Genomic DNA, 22158 nt, shown 5'->3' with positions numbered 1-22158 from the left:
TGTGTTCTAATATCTAATGTAGTAGTGCACTACTTTAGACCAGGGTCTATAGGGTAGTAGTGCACTACTTTAGACCAGGGTCTATAGGGTTGTCATTTACTTTAGACCAGGGTCTATAGGGTAGTAGTGCACTACTTTAGACCAGGGTCTATAGGGTAGTAGTGCACTACTTTAGACCAGGGTCTATAGGGTAGTAGTGCACTACTTTAAACCAGGGTCTATAGGGTAGTAGTACACTACTTTAGACCAGGCCCTATAGGGTAGTAGTGCACCTACTACCGTTTTTAAAAAGGTTTTCTGTGGTTTGTTAGAATAACATAACAGAACAGCAGTTCAATTCTTTCATAGTTTTTATAGTGGTATTAAAATATTCCCCTTTAAATACTTAAAATACACTTCCTTATTGGTTATATCCATGTCTTTCATTAAAACATTTTTGCACATTTAACCAACAAGCAAATAAATTACTTTAACCTTTAAATAATTGTATATGTTTCTTTGTTTTTAAAACACTGCTCCGTTTTAGAAAGTGAAAAACGTTTTGTTTAAGCACATTACATTTTTTAAATCATTTTGCTGCAGTAGTAGTTGCCAGATTTAACAACAAAATTAAAATCAGTATCTGAACCGTCTTCCAACTAAGCAGATGCAAGAGTTAAAAACATCCCTGGGTTAAAGGTCATCCCAAGTTGCTTCGAGCAGCAGTGTTACCCTGTAAAACCCATTTCAGTCCCAGCAATCCAGAAGAGAAAACCTTCTCAGGTTGGATGATGCTTAGATTGACATTACTAACTAATGGCAGCACCGTGGAAAACAAAAACAAAAAATAATTGTCCACATACATTCTCATAGTAAATTAACTTAAGAGAGTACTGCTTACAATACAACAACACTTATTTGCTAAATGTTTAGCGTTAGTAACATATTCCAATAGAAGATAGTTCACAGCAGATTGATAGTTGTTGTTTTTCAGATCAGTTAGATTAGAAGGCTGTCACTGTTGGTTCCAGTGTTCTAGAATAAGTTCCCGGGTGGTTCTAGAAGGACATGATGGTTCTCTGGATGATGTCAGCACACTCTCTGACCTCGTGGTCTTTAATGATGAGGGGAGGGGCCAGACGGATGATGTCACCGTGGGTGGGCTTGGCCAACAGTCCGTTGTCACGGAGACGCATGCACACTCTCCAGGCATCATAGTCTGAGGGGGAAGAAAAGTGAGAGCGCGTGCACACACACACACACACACACACACACACACACACACACACACGGGGTCAAAGCTTCAGCCTACAGAGCAACAACATCAAATTTAAGATAGATAGAAGCACATGATGAGTAAATACATTTTTTAGTATAAAAAGATAAACTGTTGATCCAAATACCTGCCATTAAAATGACAAAGTCATTAGGAATATTAGGTTTTTACAAAGTGTAAAATAACTACCTATTGAGATGCATGACAGAAAATGATGCACTGTCTCTTTAAGAGCGTTAAGTTAGTGAAGACATGCAACAGGTCAGTAATATATCACTATAATAACAGGTCAGTAATATATCATTATAATAACAGGTCAGTAATATATCATTATAATAACAGGTCAGTAATATATCATTATATATAATAATAACAGGTCAGTAATATATCACTATAATAACAGGTCAGTAATATATCATTATAATAACAGGTCAGTAATATATCATTATAATAACAGGTCAGTAATATATCATTATAATAACAGGTCAGTAATATATCATTATAATAACAGGTCAGTAATATATCATTATAATAACAGGTCAGTAATATATCATTATAATAACAGGTCAGTAATATATCATTATAATAACAGGTCAGTAATATATCATTATAATAACAGGTCAGTAATATATCATTATAATAACAGGTCAGTAATATATCATTATAATAACAGGTCAGTAATATATCATTATAATAACAGGTCAGTAATATATCATTATAATAACAGGTCAGTAATATATCATTATAATAACAGGTCAGTAATATATCATTATAATAACAGGTCAGTAATATATCATTATAATAACAGGTCAGTAATATATCACTATAATAACAGGTCAGTAATATATCATTATAATAACAGGTCAGTAATATATCATTATAATAACAGGTCAGTAATATATCATTATAATAACAGGTCAGTAATATATCACTATAATAACAGGTCAGTAATATATCATTATAACAGGTCAAATATATCAGGTCAGTAATATATCATTATAATAACAGGTCAGTAATATATCACTATAATAACAGGTCAGTAATATATCATTATAATAACAGGTCAGTAATATATCATTATAATAACAGGTCAGTAATATATCATTATAATAACAGGTCAGTAATATATCACTATAATAACAGGTCAGTAATATATCAACAGGTCAGTAATATATCATTATAATAACAGGTCAGTAATATATCATTATAATAACAGGTCAGTAATATATCATTATAATAACAGGTCAGTAATATATCATTATAATAACAGGTCAGTAATATATCATTATAATAACAGGTCAGTAATATATCATTATAATAACAGGTCAGTAATATATCATTATAATAACAGGTCAGTAATATATCACTATAATAACAGGTCAGTAATATATCATTATAATAACAGGTCAGTAATATATCAACAGGTCAGTAATATATCATTATAATAACAGGTCAGTAATATATCATTATAATAACAGGTCAGTAATATATCATTATAATAACAGGTCAGTAATATATCACTATAATAACAGGTCAGTAATATATCATTATAATAACAGGTCAGTAATATATCATTATAATAACAGATTAGTAATATATCAACAGGTCAGTAATATATCATTATAATAACAGGTCAGTAATATATCAACAGGTCAGTAATATATCATTATAATAACAGGTCAGTAATATATCAACAGGTCAGTAATATATCATTATAATAACAGGTCAGTAATATATCATTATAATAACAGGTCAGTAATATAATAACAGGTCAGTAATATATCATTATAATAACAGGTCAGTAATATATCATTATAATAACAGGTCAGTAATATATCATTATAATAACAGGTCAGTAATATATCATTATAATAACAGGTCAGTAATATATCATTATAATAACAGGTCAGTAATATATCACTATAATAACAGGTCAGTAATATATCATTATAATAACAGGTCAGTAATATATCATTATAATAACAGGTCAGTAATATATCATTATAATAACAGGTCAGTAATATATCATTATAATAACAGGTCAGTAATATATCATTATAATAACAGGTCAGTAATATATCACTATAATAACAGGTCAGTAATATATCATTATAATAACAGGTCAGTAATATATCATTATAATAACAGGTCAGTAATATATCAACAGGTCAGTAATATATCACTATAATAACAGGTCAGTAATATATCATTATAATAACAGGTCAGTAATATATCATTATAATAACAGGTCAGTAATATATCATTATAATAACAGGTCAGTAATATATCAACAGGTCAGTAATATATCACTATAATAACAGGTCAGTAATATATCATTATAATAACAGGTCAGTAATATATCACTATAATAACAGGTCAGTAATATATCATTATAATAACAGGTCAGTAATATATCATTATAATAACAGGTCAGTAATATATCATTATAATAACAGGTCAGTGATATATCATTATAATAACAGGTCAGTAATATATCAACAGGTCAGTAATATATCATTATAATAACAGGTCAGTAATATATCATTATAATAACAGGTCAGTAATATATCATTATAATAACAGGTCAGTGATATATCATTATAATAACAGGTTAGTAATATATCATTATAATAACAGGTCAGTAATATATCAACAGGTCAGTAATATATCATTATAATAACAGGTCAGTAATATATCATTATAATAACAGGTCAGTAATATATCATTATAATAACAGGTCAGTAATATATCATTATAATAACAGGCCAGTAATATATCATTATAATAACAGGTCAGTAATATATCATTATAATAACAGGTCAGTGATATATCATTATAATAACAGGTCAGTAATATATCAACAGGTCAGTAATATATCATTATAATAACAGGTCAGTAATATATCATTATAATAACAGGTCAGTGATATATCATTATAATAACAGGTTAGTAATATATCATTATAATAACAGGTCAGTAATATATCAACAGGTCAGTAATATATCATTATAATAACAGGTCAGTAATATATCATTATAATAACAGGTCAGTAATATATCACTATAATAACAGGTCAGTAATATATCACTATAATAACAGGTCAGTAATATATCACTATAATAACAGGTCAGTAATATATCATTATAATAACAGGTCAGTAATATATCACTATAATAACAGGTCAGTAATATATCACTATAATAACAGGTCAGTAATATATCATTATAATAACAGGTCAGTAATATATCATTATAATAACAGGTCAGTAATATATCACTATAATAACAGGTCAGTAATATATCACTATAATAACAGGTCAGTAATATATCATTATAATAACAGGTCAGTAATATATCATTATAATAACAGGTCAGTAATATATCATTATAATAACAGGTCAGTAATATATCATTATAATAACAGGTCAGTAATATATCATTATAATAACAGGTCAGTAATATATCATTATAATAACAGGTCAGTAATATATCACTATAATAACAGGTCAGTAATATATCAACAGGTCAGTAATATATCATTATAATAACAGGTCAGTAATATATCATTATAATAACAGGTCAGTAATATATCAACAGGTCAGTAATATATCATTATAATAACAGGTCAGTAATATATCATTATAATAACAGGTCAGTAATATATCAACAGGTCAGTAATATATCATTATAATAACAGGTCAGTAATATATCATTATAATAACAGGTCAGTAATATATCATTATAATAACAGACCAGTAATATATCAACAGGTCAGTAATATATCATTATAATAACAGGTCAGTAATATATCACTATAATAACAGGTCAGTAATATATCACTATAATAACAGGTCAGTAATATATCATTATAATAACAGGTCAGTAATATATCATTATAATAACAGGTCAGTAATATATCATTATAATAACAGGTCAGTAATATATCATTATAATAACAGGTCAGTAATATATCATTATAATAACAGGTCAGTAATATATCATTATAATAACAGGTCAGTAATATATCATTATAATAACAGGTCAGTAATATATCAACAGGTCAGTAATATATCATTATAATAACAGGTCAGTAATATATCATTATAATAACAGGTCAGTAATATATCAACAGGTCAGTAATATATCATTATAATAACAGGTCAGTAATATATCATTATAATAACAGGTCAGTAATATATCACTATAATAACAGGTCAGTAATATATCAACAGGTCAGTAATATATCATTATAATAACAGGTCAGTAATATATCATTATAATAACAGGTCAGTAATATATCATTATAATAACAGGTCAGTAATATATCATTATAATAACAGGTCAGTAATATATCATTATAATAACAGGTCAGTAATATATCATTATAATAGCAGGTCAGTAATATATCAACAGGTCAGTAATATATCAACAGGTCAGTAATATATCATTATAATAACAGGTCAGTAATATATCATTATAATAACAGGTCAGTAATATATCATTATAATAACAGGTCAGTAATATATCAACAGGTCAGTAATATATCATTATAATAACAGGTCAGTAATATATCATTATAATAACAGGTCAGTAATATATCATTATAATAACAGGTCAGTAATATATCATTATAATAACTGGTCAGTAATATATCAACAGGTCAGTAATATATCATTATAATAACAGGTCAGTAATATATCATTATAATAACAGGTCAGTAATATATCATTATAATAACAGGTCAGTAATATATCATTATAATAACAGGTCAGTAATATATCATTATAATAACAGGTCAGTAATATATCATTGTAATAACAGGTCAGTAATATATCATTATAATAACAGGTCAGTAATATATCATTGTAATAACAGGTCAGTAATATATCATTATAATAACAGGTCAGTAATATATCATTATAATAACAGGTCAGTAATATATCATTATAATAACAGGTCAGTAATATATCATTATAATAACAGGTCAGTAATATATCATTATAATAACAGGTCAGTAATATATCATTATAATAACAGGTCAGTAATATATCATTATAATAACAGGTCAGTAATATATCATTATAATAACAGGTCAGTAATATATCATTATAATAACAGGTCAGTAATATATCAACAGGTCAGTAATATATCATTATAATAACAGGTCAGTAATATATCATTATAATAACAGGTCAGTAATATATCACTATAATAACAGGTCAGTAATATATCATTATAATAACAGGTCAGTGATATATCATTATAATAACAGGTCAGTAATATATCATTATAATAACAGGTCAGTAATATATCATTATAATAACAGGTCAGTAATATATCACTATAATAACAGATCAGTAATATATCATTATAATAACAGGTCAGTAATATATCATTATAATAACAGGTCAGTAATATATCATTATAATAACAGGTCAGTAATATATCATTATAATAACAGGTCAGTAATATATCATTATAATAACAGGTCAGTAATATATCAACAGGTCAGTAATATATCAACAGGTCAGTAATATATCATTATAATAACAGGTCAGTAATATATCATTATAATAACAGGTCAGTAATATATCATTATAATAACAGGTCAGTAATATATCATTATAATAACAGGTCAGTAATATATCATTATAATAACAGGTCAGTAATATATCATTATAATAACAGGTCAGTAATATATCAACAGGTCAGTAATATATCACTATAATAACAGGTCAGTAATATATCATTATAATAACAGGTCAGTAATATATCACTATAATAACAGGTCAGTAATATATCATTATAATAACAGGTCAGTAATATATCATTATAATAACAGGTCAGTAATATATCATTATAATAACAGGTCAGTAATATATCACTATAATAACAGGTCAGTAATATATCATTATAATAACAGGTCAGTAATATATCATTATAATAACAGGTCAGTAATATATCATTATAATAACAGGTCAGTAATATATCAACAGGTCAGTAATATATCATTATAATAACAGGTCAGTAATATAAACAGGTCAGTAATATATCAACAGGTCAGTAATATATCATTATAATAACAGGTCAGTAATATATCATTATAATAACAGGTCAGTAATATATCAACAGGTCAGTAATATATCATTATAATAACAGGTCAGTAATATAAACAGGTCAGTAATATATCAACAGGTCAGTAATATATCATTATAATAACAGGTCAGTAATATATCAACAGGTCAGTAATATATCATTATAATAACAGGTCAGTAATATATCAACAGGTCAGTAATATATCAACAGGTCAGTAATATATCATTATAAGTGTTACCCAACCCGCCAGTGTTACCCAACCCGCCAGTTACCCAACCCGCCAGTGTTACCCAACCCGCCAGTGTTACCCAACCCGCCAGTGTTACCCAACCCGCCAGTGTTACCCAACCCTGCTCTACAGGAAGAAGAAAGAGTTGGCCCGGTTAATATGGTCTGTGTTCGTCTCTGTTGAACGGTCTGTGTTGAACGGTCTGTGTTCGTCTCTGTTGAACGGTCTGTGTTCGTCTCTGTTGAACGGTCTGTGTTCGTATCTGTTGAACGGTCTGTGTTCGTCTCTGTTGAACGGTCTGTGTTCGTCTCTGTTGAACGGTCTGTGTTCGTCTCTGTTGAACGGTCTGTGTTCGTATCTGTTGAACGGTCTGTGTTCGTCTCTGTTGAACGGTCTGTGTTCGTCTCTGTTGAACGGTCTGTGTTCGTATCTGTTGAACGGTCTGTGTTCGTATCTGTTGAACGGTCTGTGTTCGTCTCTGTTGAACGGTCTGTGTTCGTCTCTGTTGAACGGTCTGTGTTCGTCTCTGTTGAACGGTCTGTGTTCGTCTCTGTTGAACGGTCTGTGTTCGTCTCTGTTGAACGGTCTGTGTTCGTCTCTGTTGAACGGTCTGTGTTCGTCTCTGTTGAACGGTCTGTGTTCGTATCTGTTGAACGGTCTGTGTTCGTCTCTGTTGAACGGTCTGTGTTCGTCTCTGTTGAACGGTCTGTGTTCCGTATCTGTTGAACGGTCTGTGTTCGTCTCTGTTGAACGGTCTGTGTTCGTCTCTGTTGAACGGTCTGTGTTCGTCTGTGTTGAACGGTCTGTGTTCGTCTCTGTTGAACGGTCTGTGTTCGTCTCTGTTGAACGGTCTGTGTTCGTCTCTGTTGAACGGTCTGTGTTCGTATCTGTTGAACGGTCTGTGTTCGTCTCTGTTGAACGGTCTGTGTTCGTCTCTGTTGAACGGTCTGTGTTCGTCTCTGTTGAACGGTCTGTGTTCGTCTCTGTTGAACGGTCTGTGTTCGTCTCTGTTGAACGGTCTGTGTTCGTATCTGTTGAACGGTCTGTGTTCGTATCTGTTGAACGGTCTGTGTTCGTATCTGTTGAACGGTCTGTGTTCGTCTCTGTTGAACGGTCTGTGTTGAACGGTCTGTGTTCGTCTCTGTTGAACGGTCTGTGTTCGTCTCTGTTGAACGGTCTGTGTTCGTCTCTGTTGAACGGTCTGTGTTCGTCTCTGTTGAACGGTCTGTGTTCGTCTCTGTTGAACGGTCTGTGTTCGTATCTGTTGAACGGTCTGTGTTCGTCTCTGTTGAACGGTCTGTGTTCGTCTCTGTTGAACGGGCTGTGTTCGTCTCTGTTGAACGGTCTGTGTTCGTCTCTGTTGAACGGTCTGTGTTCGTCTCTGTTGAACGGTCTGTGTTCGTCTCTGTTGAACGGTCTGTGTTCGTATCTGTTGAACGGTCTGTGTTCGTATCTGTTGAACGGTTTGTGTTCGTATCTGTTCAACGGATACACTCATACCTTTAGTCTCCTTGATGACGATGGCGTTGAGGAGACCCTTCCCCCGGACGATGGGGACGATCTCTTTAGGAAGCTTCGACAGTTCTGACCTCAGCAACTGGCCCATCTTCTCAGCATTCTCCGCCAACTTCTCTTCCTCCAGAACCTGTCAGGGAGGACAACGTTCTGTTAGAGGAGGCCTGTTACTACCTCAAATCAGCCTGACCAACCGGTGTCTGTATGTCGCATCACCCCTCTACCGCACATCGCCCCTCTACCGCACATCGCACCTCTACCGCACATAGCAATCACTCAGAGGAGATAGGATGGTCCCACCCACTGCTTTGAAATGCTCTCATCTGTCTGTTACTCTGGGGAGTATCCCATCTTACTAAACCAGCTAGCCAGATACAGTACTCTCATCTGTCTGTTGCTCTGGGGAGTATCCAGTCTTACTAAACCAGCTAGCCAGATATGATGACTTGACTGCTTGAAGGAATGAATGAGACACTACATGGCCACAACATGCTGGTCCAATATCTCAAACAAAAATCATGGGCATTAATATGGAGTTGGTCCCCCCGTTGCTGCTATAACAGCCTCCACTCTTCTGGGAAGGATCTCCACTAGATGTTGGAAGTTTACGAACTAACTTGTTGGAAAGGTGGCATCCTATGACGGTCCCACGTTGAAAGTCACTGAGCTCTTCAGTAAGGCCATTCTACTGACAATGTTTGTCTATGGAGATTGCATGGCTGCGAGCTCGATTTTATACACCTGTTAGCAATGGCTGTGGCTGAAATAGCCGAATCCACTAATTTGAAGGGGCGTCCACATACTTCTGACCATGCAGTATACGTGACTGCCCGGACTGATGGATGGTAGAAGGAGTCACCCAAGACATCCAGCCTAGCCAAAAGGATGAATGGTAGGAGGAGTCACCCAAGACATCCAGCCTAGCCAAAGCTAAAAGGATGAATGGTAGGAGGAGTCACCCAAGACATCCAGCCTAGCCAAAGCTAAAGTGGGACTGTTGTTTCTTCAATGTGTCCATGTTTGAATCTATACCTCCGTTTTGGATTTGTCCACATTTTCAAGTGTACGGGGGTCTCCATCTCTCCTAATGTTTGAATCTGTCCATATCCAAATAACTAACTAGCTGAATCTGTCCATAGCTAAATAACTAACAAGCTGAATCTGTCCATAGCTAAATAACTAACTAGCTGAATCTGTCCATAGCCAAATAACTAACTAGCTGAATCTGTCCATAGCCAAATAACTAACTAGCTGAATCTGTCCATAGCCAAATAACTAACAAGCTGAATCTGTCCATAGCTAAATAACTAACTAGCTGAATCTGTCCATAGCCAAATAACTAACTAGCTGAATCTGTCCATAGCCAAATAACTAACTAGCTGAATCCATAGCTAAATAACTAACAAGCTGAATCTGTCCATAGCTAAATAACTAACTAGCTGAATCTGTCCATAGCTAAATAACTAACTAGCTGAATCTGTCCATAGCCAAATAACTAACTAGCTGAATATGTCCATAGCTAAATAACTAACTAGCTGAATCTGTCCATAGCCAAATAACTAACTAGCTAGCTAACTAGCTGAATCTGTCCATAGCCAAATAATTAACTAGCTGAATCTGTCCATAGCTAAATAACTAACTAGCTGAATCTGTCCATAGCTAAATAACTAACTAGCTTGCTAACTAGCTGAATCTGTCCATAGCCAAATAACTAACTAGCTGAATCTGTCCATAGCCAAATAATTAACTAGCTGAATAACTAAAAGCTAGCTACCACGTACCTCTAGAGCTGCCATGGCAATGCCACAGGCCAGAGGGTTTCCTCCGTACGTAGAGCCGTGCTCTCCAGGCTTGATGGTCAGCATCACCTCATCATCACACAGCACCGCAGACACCTGGCAGGACAAGGTATATATCAGAGACTGACATGACCCAGTCCCAGCATGACCCAGTCCCAGCATGACCCAGTCCCAGCATGACCCAGTCCCAGCATGACCCAGTCTCAACATGGCCCAGTCCCAGCATGACCCAGTCCCAACATGACCCAGTCCCAGCATGCCACAGTCCCAGCATGACCCAGTCCCAGCATGACCCAGTCCCAACATGCCACAGTCCCAGCATGGCCCAGTCCCAGCATGACCCAGTCCCAGCATGACCCAGTCCCAGCATGACCCAGTCCCAGCATGACCCAGTCCCAGCATGACCCAGTCCCAACATGACCCAGTCCCAACATGACCCAGTCCCAACATGGCCCAGTCCCAATGTCACAACATGCCCCAGTCTCAACATGGCCCAGTCCCAACATGCCCCAGTCCCAGCATGACCCAGTCCCAATGTCACAACATGACCCAGTCTCAACATGGCCCAGTCCCAACATGCCCCAGTCCCAGCATGACCCAGTCCCAATGTCACAACATGACCCAGTCCCAACATGACCCAGTCCCAATGTCACAACATGGCCCAGTCCCAACATGCCCCAGTCCCAACATGCCCCAGTCCCAGCATGACCCTGTCCCAACATGACCCAGTCCCAACATGCCCCAGTCCCAACATGCCCCAGTCCCAACATGCCCCAGTCCCAACATGCCCCAGTCCCAACATGCCCCAGTCCCAACATGCCCCAGTCCCAGCATGCCCCAGTCCCAGCATGACCCAGTCCCAACATGACCCAGTCCCAACATGACCCAGTCACAACATGACCCAGTCCCAGCATGACCCAGTCCCAGAATGACCCAGTCCCAACAGTCCCAGCATGGCCCAGTCCCAGCATGACCCAGCCCCAACATGGCCCAGTCCCAACATGACCCAGTCACAACATGACCCAGTCCCAGCATGACCCAGTCCCAGAATGACCCAGTCCCAACAGTCCCAGCATGGCCCAGTCCCAGCATGACCCAGCCCCAACATGGCCCAGTCCCAGCATGACCCAGTCCCAACATGCCACAGTCCCAGCATGGCCCAGTCCCAGCATGGCCCAGTCCCAGCATGGCCCAGTCCCAACATGACCCAGTCCCAGCATGGCCCAGTCCCAGCATGACCCAGTCCCAACAGGCTGAATAAGCAGTGAGTCACATAAGGAAGTGAATTAAACCATGAATATTCATGTATTAAATGAGACCCATCCCCATACTACATTATTAGACAGCATTTTCATTCAGTCAATCAAAAACGAGGAGCACAACAACATTGCAGGGAACATAGTGTAACACAGTGTTGCGTTTACTCACAGGGTAGACGCCTCCTGACAGAGCCTTTCCCAGGATCACGATATCAGGACGCACATCCTCATGGTCCACGGCCAGCCGTCTGCCCGTACGGGCCAGTCCAGTCTGCACCTCGTCGGCTATGAACAGCACCTAAACATGGGAACAGAGAGGTATCAGTAGGGTCTGACTGGGCCTCTACATTACAGCCAGCTCATCGGCTATGAAAAGCACCTAAACATGGGAACAGAGAGGTATCAGTAGGGTCTGACTGGGCCTCTACATTATAGCCAGCTCATCGGCTATGAACAGCACCTAAACATGGGAACAGAGAGGTATCAGTAGGGTCTATGTCTGACTGGGCCTCTACATTACAGCCAGCTCATCGGCTATGAAAAGCACCTAAACACCATGTAGAAGGAGATATTCAATCGCATTTCATTTATAAAAAAGGCCTTTTTATAAATGAACAGTTTCCACAAAAGTGTTTTATAATAACCTGGTCTCTAGACCCAAACAACACAGGGAAGCACAGTAACAAGGAAAAAGCTATATCAGTATTTTTATTTATTTTACAACGACAACAAAACATTGACAAACGGACAGATGGAAACAATCAACCAAAAAAGAGTCTGTTTCCAAAAGACACAAAACAGATCGACCGTTGATTCTCGAGGCCCTTTTTCTGTGTCGGCGCCGAAAGGTCTCGTACTCACGTTGTTCCGAGTGCAGAGTTGTCTGACAGCGGTGAGGTATCCGGGGTCAGGGACCACGACCCCAGCCTCTCCCTGGATGGGCTCCACCATGAAGGCTGCTACGTTAGGGTCCTGGAGGGCTTTCTGGGCACAACCATCAGCACACCGTCAGCGATAACAGATCACATCTCATCGATGGAGTGAACAGAGGCGGAGACACTACACTTTGCTGAGGATACTGACGCAATGTGGAAGAAAGGCCACTTTCGCCAGACCAAGACTTGGTCTGGACAGAGCATGTTTAAACAGGACTGGGCCTGTTCTGGCTCCAGGAAACTGGCCCGTAGAGAGGTAACATTAAGGTTCAGGAAACTGGCCCGTAGAGAGGTAACATTAAGGTTCAGTATTATAGAGGAACAGGAAACTGGCCTGTAGAGAGGTAACATTAAGGTTCAGGAAACTGGCCTGTAGAGAGGTAACATTAAGGTTCAGGAAACTGGCCTGTAGAGAGGTAACATTAAGGTTCAGGAAACTGGCCTGTAGAGAGGTAACATTAAGGTTCAGTATTATAGAGGAACAGGAAACTGGCCTGTAGAGGGGTAACATTAAGGTTCAGGAAACTGGCCTGTAGAGAAGTAACATTAAGGTTCAGGAAACTGGCCTGTAGAGGGGTAACATTAAGGTTCAGGAAACTGGCCTGTAGAGAGGTAACATTAAGGTTCAGGAAACTGGCCTGTAGAGAGGTAACATTAAGGTTCAGTATTATAGAGGAACAGGAAACTGGCCTGTAGAGAGGTAACATTAAGGTTCAGGAAACTGGCCTGTAGAGAGGTAACATTAAGGTTCAGGAAACTGGCCTGTAGAGGTAACATTAAGGTTCAGGAAACTGGCCTGTAGAGAGGTAACATTAAGGTTCAGGAAACTGGCCTGTAGAGAGGTAACATTAAGGTTCAGGAAACTGGCCTGTAGAGAGGTAACATTAAGGTTCAGGAAACTGGCCTGTAGAGAGGTAACATTAAGGTTCAGGAAACTGGCCTGTAGAGAGGTAACATTAAGGTTCAGTATTATAGAGGAACAGGAAACTGGCCTGTAGAGGGGTAACATTAAGGTTCAGGAAACTGGCCTGTAGAGAAGTAACATTAAGGTTCAGGAAACTGGCCTGTAGAGGGGTAACATTAAGGTTCAGGAAACTGGCCTGTAGAGAGGTAACATTAAGGTTCAGGAAACTGGCCTGTAGAGAGGTAACATTAAGGTTCAGTATTATAGAGGAACAGGAAACTGGCCTGTAGAGAGGTAACATTAAGGTTCAGGAAACTGGCCTGTAGAGAGGTAACATTAAGGTTCAGGAAACTGGCCTGTAGAGGTAACATTAAGGTTCAGGAAACTGGCCTGTAGAGAGGTAACATTAAGGTTCAGGAAACTGGCCTGTAGAGGGGTAACATTAAGGTTCAGGAAACTGGCCTGTAGAGGGGTAACATTAAGGTTCAGGAAACTGGCCTGTAGAGAGGTAACATTAAGGTTCAGGAAACTGGCCTGTAGAGAGGTAACATTAAGGTTCAGTATTATAGAGGAACAGGAAACTGGCCTGTAGAGAGGTAACATTAAGGTTCAGGAAACTGGCCTGTAGAGAGGTAACATTAAGGTTCAGGAAACTGGCCTGTAGAGGTAACATTAAGGTTCAGGAAACTGGCCTGTAGAGAGGTAACATTAAGGTTCAGGAAACTGGCCTGTAGAGAGGTAACATTAAGGTTCAGGAAACTGGCCTGTAGAGGGGTAACATTAAGGTTCAGGAAACTGGCCTGTAGAGAGGTAACATTAAGGTTCAGGAAACTGGCCTGTAGAGAGGTAACATTAAGGTTCAGGAAACTGGCCTGTAGAGTTAACATTAAGGTTCAGGAAACTGGCCTGTAGAGAGGTAACATTAAGGTTCAGTATTATAGAGGTTCAGGAAACTGGCCTGTAGAGTTAACATTAAGGTTCAGGAAACTGGCCTGTAGAGAGGTAACATTAAGGTTCAGGAAACTGGCCTGTAGAGAGGTAACATTAAGGTTCAGTATTATAGAGGAACAGGAAACTGGCCTGTAGAGGGGTAACATTAAGGTTCAGGAAACTGGCCTGTAGAGAGGTAACATTAAGGTTCAGTATTATAGAGGAACAGGAAACTGGCCTGTAGAGAGGTAACATTAAGGTTCAGGAAACTGGCCTGTAGAGAGGTAACATTAAGGTTCAGTATTATAGAGGTTCAGGAAACTGGCCTGTAGAGAGGTAACATTAAGGTTCAGGAAACTGGCCTGTAGAGGGGTAACATTAAGGTTCAGTATTATAGAGGAACAGGAAACGGGCCTGTAGAGAGGTAACATTAAGGTTCAGTATTATAGAGGAACAGGAAACTGGCCTGTAGAGAGGTAACATTAAGGTTCAGGAAACTGGCCCGTAGAGAGGTAACATTAAGGTTCAGTATTATAGAGGAACAGGAAACTGGCCTGTAGAGAGGTAACATTAAGGTTCAGGAAACTGGCCCGTAGAGAGGTAACATTAAGTTCAGTATTATAGAGGATGTGGTCATGTCATCGCGTACCTCCAGAGCAGGGATGTCGTTGTAGGGGATGAGCCCAAAGCCGGGCATGAAGGGACCGAAGCCCTCGTAACTGCTCGGATCTGTCGAGCTCGATATGGCTGCCATGGTTCTCCCCCAGAAGTTTCCATCTACGGGAGGAGAGGTTAGCCACAGTGCAATTAGTATCCTTCTTCTATGGTGTTCACCGCACAGAGTTCCAATGCATTCTGCCACGTGAGGGAACTAAATGAACGACAACACGACTACAGGAATATGCCATTCAAAATAACATTCATAACAAATATAGCTGCAAGCAGCCATGCCGGGGTTCAAGCCCTACTGCACCACCGTAACAGTGATTGCACTGCTCTATATAAAGGGTGTATTTCAGGAATGCACAGCTAGGATAGACAGGGAGGGACAAACGCCCCGTATCTCAGGACATGATGGGGAAACCCCCCCCCCCCAAAAAAGGTGCTGTATATCAACTTACTTGCAAAGATGATTTTGGCCTGATTCTTGGGAACGCCCTTCACAGTGTAGGCCCACTTACGGGCCAGTTTACAGGCTGTCTCTCCTCCCTCCACACCTGGTCCACAAAGAGGGACAGAACATTAATGACACTATACTTTAGCATTGACATGTTGTGTACCACGGACCTCCACAGCAGACCGACATGTCGGACCGCTAGTGAGCAGTCTCTCCATCAGGCCTCCTCCTAACCTGTGTTCACGGGCAGGTCATATCAGGCCTCCTAACCTATCAGGCCTCCTCCTAACCTGTGTTCATGGGCAGGTCATATCAGGCCTCCTCCTAACCTGTGTTCATGGGCAGGTCATATCAGGCCTCCTCCTAACCTGTGTTCATGGTCAGTACATATCAGGCCTCCTCCTAACCTGTGTTCATGGGCGGTACATATCAGGCCTCCTAACCTGTGTTCATGGGCGGTACATATCAGGCCTCCTAACCTGTGTTCATGGGTGGTACATATCAGGCCTCCTAACCTGTGTTCATGGTCAGTACATATCAGGCCTCCTCCTAACCTGTGTTCATGGGCGGTACATATCAGGCCTCCTCCTAACCTGTGTTCATGGGCGGTACATATCAGGCCTCCTAACCTGTGTTCATGGGCAGTACACATCAGGCCTCCTAACCTGTGTTCATGGGCGGTACATATCAGGCCTCCTAACCTGTGTTCACAGGCAGGTCATATCAGGCCTCCTCCTAACCTGTGTTCACGGGCAGGTCATATCAGGCCTCCTAACCTGTGTTCATGGGCAGGTCATATCAGGCCTCCTAACCTGTGTTCATGGGCAGTACACATCAGGCCTCCTAACCTGTGTTCATGGGCCGTACATATCAGGCCTCCTCCTAACCTGTGCTGGTCATATCAGGCCTCCTAACCTGTGTTTATGGGCAATACACATCAGGCCTCCTAACCTGTGTTCATGGGCATGTCATATCAGGCCTCCTAACCTGTGTTCATGGGCATGTCATATCAGGCCTCCTAACCTGTGTTCATGGGCGGTACATATCAGGCCTCCTAACCTGTGTTCATGGGCAGGTCATATCAGGCCTCCTAACCTGTGTTCATGGGCAGGTCATATCAGGCCTCCTAACCTGTGTTCACGGGCAGTACATATCAGGCCTCCTAACCTGTGTTCATGGGCAGGTCATATCAGGCCTCCTCCTAACCTGTGTTCATAGGCAGGTCATATCAGGCCTCCTAACCTGTGTTCATGGGCAGTACATATCAGGCCTCCTAACCTGTGTTCATGGGCAGGTCACATCAGGCCTCCTCCTAACCTGTGTTCATAGGCAGGTCATATCAGGCCTCCTAACCTGTGTTCATGGGCAGGTCATATCAGGCCTCCTAACCTGTGCTCATGGGCAGGTCACATCAGGCCTCCTAACCTGTGTTCATGGGCAGTACACATCAGGCCTCCTAACCTGTGTTCATGGGCCGTACATATCAGGCCTCCTCCTAACCTGTGCTGGTCATATCAGGCCTCCTAACCTGTGTTTATGGGCAATACACATCAGGCCTCCTAACCTGTGTTCATGGGCATGTCATATCAGGCCTCCTAACCTGTGTTCATGGGCATGTCATATCAGGCCTCCTAACCTGTGTTCATGGGCGGTACATATCAGGCCTCCTAACCTGTGTTCATGGGCAGGTCATATCAGGCCTCCTAACCTGTGTTCATGGGCAGGTCATATCAGGCCTCCTAACCTGTGTTCACGGGCAGTACATATCAGGCCTCCTAACCTGTGTTCATGGGCATGTCATATCAGGCCTCCTAACCTGTGTTCATGGGCGGTACATATCAGGCCTCCTAACCTGTGTTCATGGGCAGGTCATATCAGGCCTCCTAACCTGTGTTCATGGGCAGGTCATATCAGGCCTCCTCCTAACCTGTGTTCATAGGCAGGTCATATCAGGCCTCCTAACCTGTGTTCATGGGCAGTACATATCAGGCCTCCTAACCTGTGTTCATGGGCAGGTCACATCAGGCCTCCTCCTAACCTGTGTTCATAGGCAGGTCATATCAGGCCTCCTAACCTGTGTTCATGGGCAGGTCATATCAGGCCTCCTAACCTGTGCTCATGGGCAGGTCACATCAGGCCTCCTAACCTGTGTTCATGGGCAGTACATATCAGGCCTCCTAACCTGTGTTCATGGGCAGTATATATCAGGCCTCCTAACCTGTGTTCATGGGCAGTACATATCAGGCCTCCTCCTAACCTGTGTTCATGGGCAGGTCATATCAGGCCTCCTAACCTGTGTTCATGGTCAGTACATATCAGGCCTCCTAACCTGTGTTCATGTGCAGGTCATATCAGGCCTCCTAACCTGTGTTCATGGTCAGTACATATCAGGCCTCCTCCTAACCTGTGTTCATGTGCAGGTCATATCAGGCCTCCTAACCTGTGTTCATGGTCAGTACATATCAGGCCTCCTCCTAACCTGTGTTCATGGGCAGTACATATCAGGCCTCCTAACCTGTGTTCATGGGCAGTACATATCAGGCCTCCTAACCTGTGTTCATGGGCAGTACTTTGTCGTATCCAAACAGGGTGGTGATGTACTGCTCGTAGGCCCCCAGGATGTCGTTGTAGAAGGCCCTGGAGGTCAGGGTGAGCCTGGAGGCCTGGGCGTTCAGAGCAGCGATGATCTTGGGGTGACAGTGGCCCTGGTTCACTGCACTGTAGGCGCTCAGGAAGTCATAGTATCTGTTGCCCTCCACGTCCCACACATACAGACCTGGGGAGGAGACGAGACAGAGGGGGGGGGGGGTTAAGGAACAGATACTGGAACCAAGCCCTGTCCCGAACCAGAACGGCCCATAGGGCAGGAGCCAGTGGCAGCTTGATGTACAGTAGACAGGACACTAGTCTATCAGGTACTGGAACCAAGCCCTGTCCCGAACCAGAACGGCCCATAGGGCAGGAGCCAGAGGCAGCTTGATGTACAGACAGGACACTAGTCTATCAGGTACTGGAACCAAGCCCTGTCCCGAACCAGAACGGCCAGGCCCCTGCCCTGAGACAGCTTGAGGTACGGTAGACAGGACACTAGTCTAACAGGTACTGGAACCAAGCCCTGTCCCGAACCAGAACGGCCAGGCCCCTGCCCTGAGACAGCTTGAGGTACGGTAGACAGGACACTAGTCTAACAGGTACTGGAACCAAGCCCTGTCCCGAACCATAACGGCCAGGCTCCTGCCCTGAGACAGCTTGAGGTACAGTAGACAGGACACTAGTCTATCAGGTACTGGAACCAAGCCCTGTCCCGAACCAGAACGGCCAGGCTCCTGCCCTGAGACAGCTTGACGTACAGTAGACAGGACACTAGTCTATCAGGTACTGGAACCAAGCCCTGTCCCGAACCAGAACGGCCAGGCTCCTGCCCTGAGACAGCTTGACGTACGGTAGACAGGACACTAGTCTGTCAGGTACTGGAACCAAGCCCTGTCCCGAACCAGAACGGCCCATAGGGCAGGAGCCAGAGGCAGCTTGATGTACAGTAGACAGGACACTAGTCTGTCAGGTACTGGAACCAAGCCCTGTCCCGAACCAGAACGGCCAGGCCCCTGCCCTGAGACAGCTTGACGTACAGTAGACAGGACACTAGTCTGTCAGGTACAGTACGAGCTAGTTTTTAACTTCACAGTTCACACCGGTTATGATCGTGATATAATGAAAAACATACTTTAACCAAAACAACTCAACAGTACAGCGAGTCCAGACATCTTTAGTATGTGTATAAGTGATCCCTTCGGGGGGAAAAAGGAACCCCACGACCTTGGCGTTGCTAGGTAGCTCCGGGCACTTAGCAACTGAGCCCAACAGGAGCGTCACAAATGAAATGGTATAACAACTATATCAACACCAGTCACGTCAGAGCACATCTTCCTCCTCTCTGTAAATACACTGCCTTCTCTGTCATTGTAATGATGGTGTAGCTCCTCTAAACTCCAACTCTGGACCGCCAAGACAGTCCCACTGCTTTAGTTCATCGTTGCCCTCTAAACATCCGGGCCTGATTAAGACCTGGGACACCAGGTGGGGTGATATTAATGATCAGGGCCCGATTTAGACCTGTGACACCAGGTGGGGTGATATTAATGATCAGGGCTTGATTTAGACCTGGGACACCAGGTGGGGTGATATTAATGACCAGGGCCTGATTTAGACCTGGGACACCAGGTGGGGTGATATTAATGATCAGGGCCTGATTTAGACCTGGGACACCAGGTGGGTTGATATTAATGATCAGGGCCTGATTTAGACCTGGGACACCAGGTGGGTCATATTAATGACCAGGGCCTGATTTAGACCTGGGACACCAGGTGGGGTGATATTAATGATCAGGGCCTGATTTAGACCTGGGACACCAGGTGGGTGATATTACTGATCATGGCCCTGATTTAGACCTGGGACACCAGGTGGGGTGATATTAATGATCAGGGCCCGATTTAGACCTGGGACACCAGGTGGGGTCATTAGGTAGAACAAAAACCCAGCAGTGCTCTGGACCTCGTAGGGTAAGATTTGAACACCCCTGGTATAGTTATGGTAGAAAAAGACATGACATATATGAACAGAAGCTATAGCTCCAGAGTCCAGTGTCGCCATGGCATGTTCCAGAACAGTCTTAACTCACAGAATCACATATAGAACTTAGACTAATGTAAAAGGTAGGATCAGCAGCTCTCAAAGTAAACAGAAGTAGTGGGTTAATTTCTGCAACCACTAAGAGCGGAGGCTAAACTTCTCCTCCATTTTAGTCTCCTACCTTGGAACACGAGGCTAAATGTTTCCTCTGTTTGGTTCCCCTACCTTGTAGCAGTGTTGAAACACGAGGCTAAACTTCTCCTCCGTCTTGGTCCACTACCTTGGAACACGAGGCTAAATGTTTCCTCTGTTTGGTTCTCCTACCTTGTAGCAGTGTTGAAACACGAGGCTAAACTCCTCCTCCTTTTTTGTCTCCTACCTTGTAGCAGTGTTGGAACACGAGGCTAAATGTTTCCTCTGTTTGGTTCTCCTACCTTGTAGCAGTGTTGAAACACGAGGCTAAACTTCTCCTCCGTTTTGGTCCACTACCTTGTAGCAGTGTTGAAACACGAGGCTAAACTCCTCCTCCTTTTTGTCTCCTACCTTGTGCAAAGGTGTTATTCACGCTGCTACATGTGCAGGCAGATACTGTGAGTGTGTTTGAGAGCAATGTCTTGCATTGCACACATCACAATAACGCAGAGTCTACCGACAACGCGGGATCTCTGTGGGCTCACTCACCCTTTCCTTTCTCCAGCGCCACAGGAAGTGGGTGGTAGTTGTGTGCTCCATACTTCTCCTCTCTGGCATACACCTCCTCAGCGGTGAGCGGTTGGTCCATCTTCAGTTTGGAGGCAGCGGTAGAGGCAGGACGCGTCCCAGAATGGACAGCTCTGGTCAGGGCCGGGGCAGCGCTCCTCAGGCTGTGGCTCAGTTTGGAAATCATCTTTGGAATTGGATTAATGTCTTCTCCAGTCTGCACAGAGAGAGAGAGAGAGAGAGAGAGAGACAGAGAGAGAGAGACACAGAGAGAGAGAGAGACACAGAGAGAGAGAGAGACACAGAGAGAGAGAGAGAGAGAGAGAGAGAGAGAGAGAGAGAGAGAGAGAGAGAGAGTGAGAGAGACACAGAGAGAGAGAGACACACAGAGAGAGAGAGAGAGAGACACAGAGAGAGAGACACAGAGAGAGAGACACAGAGAGAGAGAGACACAGAGAGAGAGAGACACAGAGAGAGAGAGACACAGAGAGACACACAGAGAGACACACACACACAGAGAGAGACAGAGAGAGAGAGAGAGAGAGACAGACAGAGAGAGAGAGAGACAGAGAGGTGTGTTCATTAGGCACCAAAAAGAAGACAATGGATTGAAACAAGTAGGTCTGCTACAGTCAACCCCCGAGGGATTGAATTTATTTTGGTTAACAGACACATACAACAGAATGTACAAATGTGGACCCAGAGGACATCACTTGAAAGTATTCATTAAAACACTCGTTTCCAAAACAATAACAAATATAATGATTAAAAAGAAGAGACAGAATTAAAAAC

At 41.5% G+C, this 22158-nt stretch overlaps 1 protein-coding gene across 3 annotated transcripts in view; it reads right to left on the bottom strand.

The window, feature by feature from the left end:
* Positions 1–539: 539 nt before the first annotated feature.
* The window catches only part of LOC135534526 (ornithine aminotransferase, mitochondrial-like), a 36249-nt gene continuing 14630 nt past the window's right edge, over positions 540–22158 (bottom strand). The window contains exons 2-10 of one of the 3 annotated variants that reach the window (XM_064961483.1): positions 21349–21583; positions 18590–18814; positions 16043–16138; positions 15571–15698; positions 13014–13136; positions 12322–12450; positions 10876–10989; positions 9080–9224; positions 540–1198 (exon numbers count right to left, since the gene is read on the bottom strand). In XM_064961483.1, coding sequence (XP_064817555.1) covers positions 1038–1198; positions 9080–9224; positions 10876–10989; positions 12322–12450; positions 13014–13136; positions 15571–15698; positions 16043–16138; positions 18590–18814; positions 21349–21553 — 1326 coding nt within the window. In that variant the 5' untranslated portion in view covers positions 21554–21583 and the 3' untranslated portion in view covers positions 540–1037. Of the gene's footprint in view, positions 1199–9079; positions 9225–10875; positions 10990–12321; positions 12451–13013; positions 13137–15570; positions 15699–16042; positions 16139–16328; positions 16339–16667; positions 16681–18589; positions 18815–21348; positions 21584–22158 lie in introns of those variants that run through there. The other 2 variants (XM_064961485.1, XM_064961484.1) reach the window with 2 other exon arrangements.

This window comes from Oncorhynchus masou, unplaced genomic scaffold, assembly GCF_036934945.1.
Source record: "Oncorhynchus masou masou isolate Uvic2021 unplaced genomic scaffold, UVic_Omas_1.1 unplaced_scaffold_3525, whole genome shotgun sequence".
Taxonomy (NCBI): domain Eukaryota; kingdom Metazoa; phylum Chordata; class Actinopteri; order Salmoniformes; family Salmonidae; genus Oncorhynchus; species Oncorhynchus masou.
The sequence above is the reverse complement of the archived record's forward strand: the minus strand, read 5'-3'. Positions and strand labels throughout refer to the sequence as shown.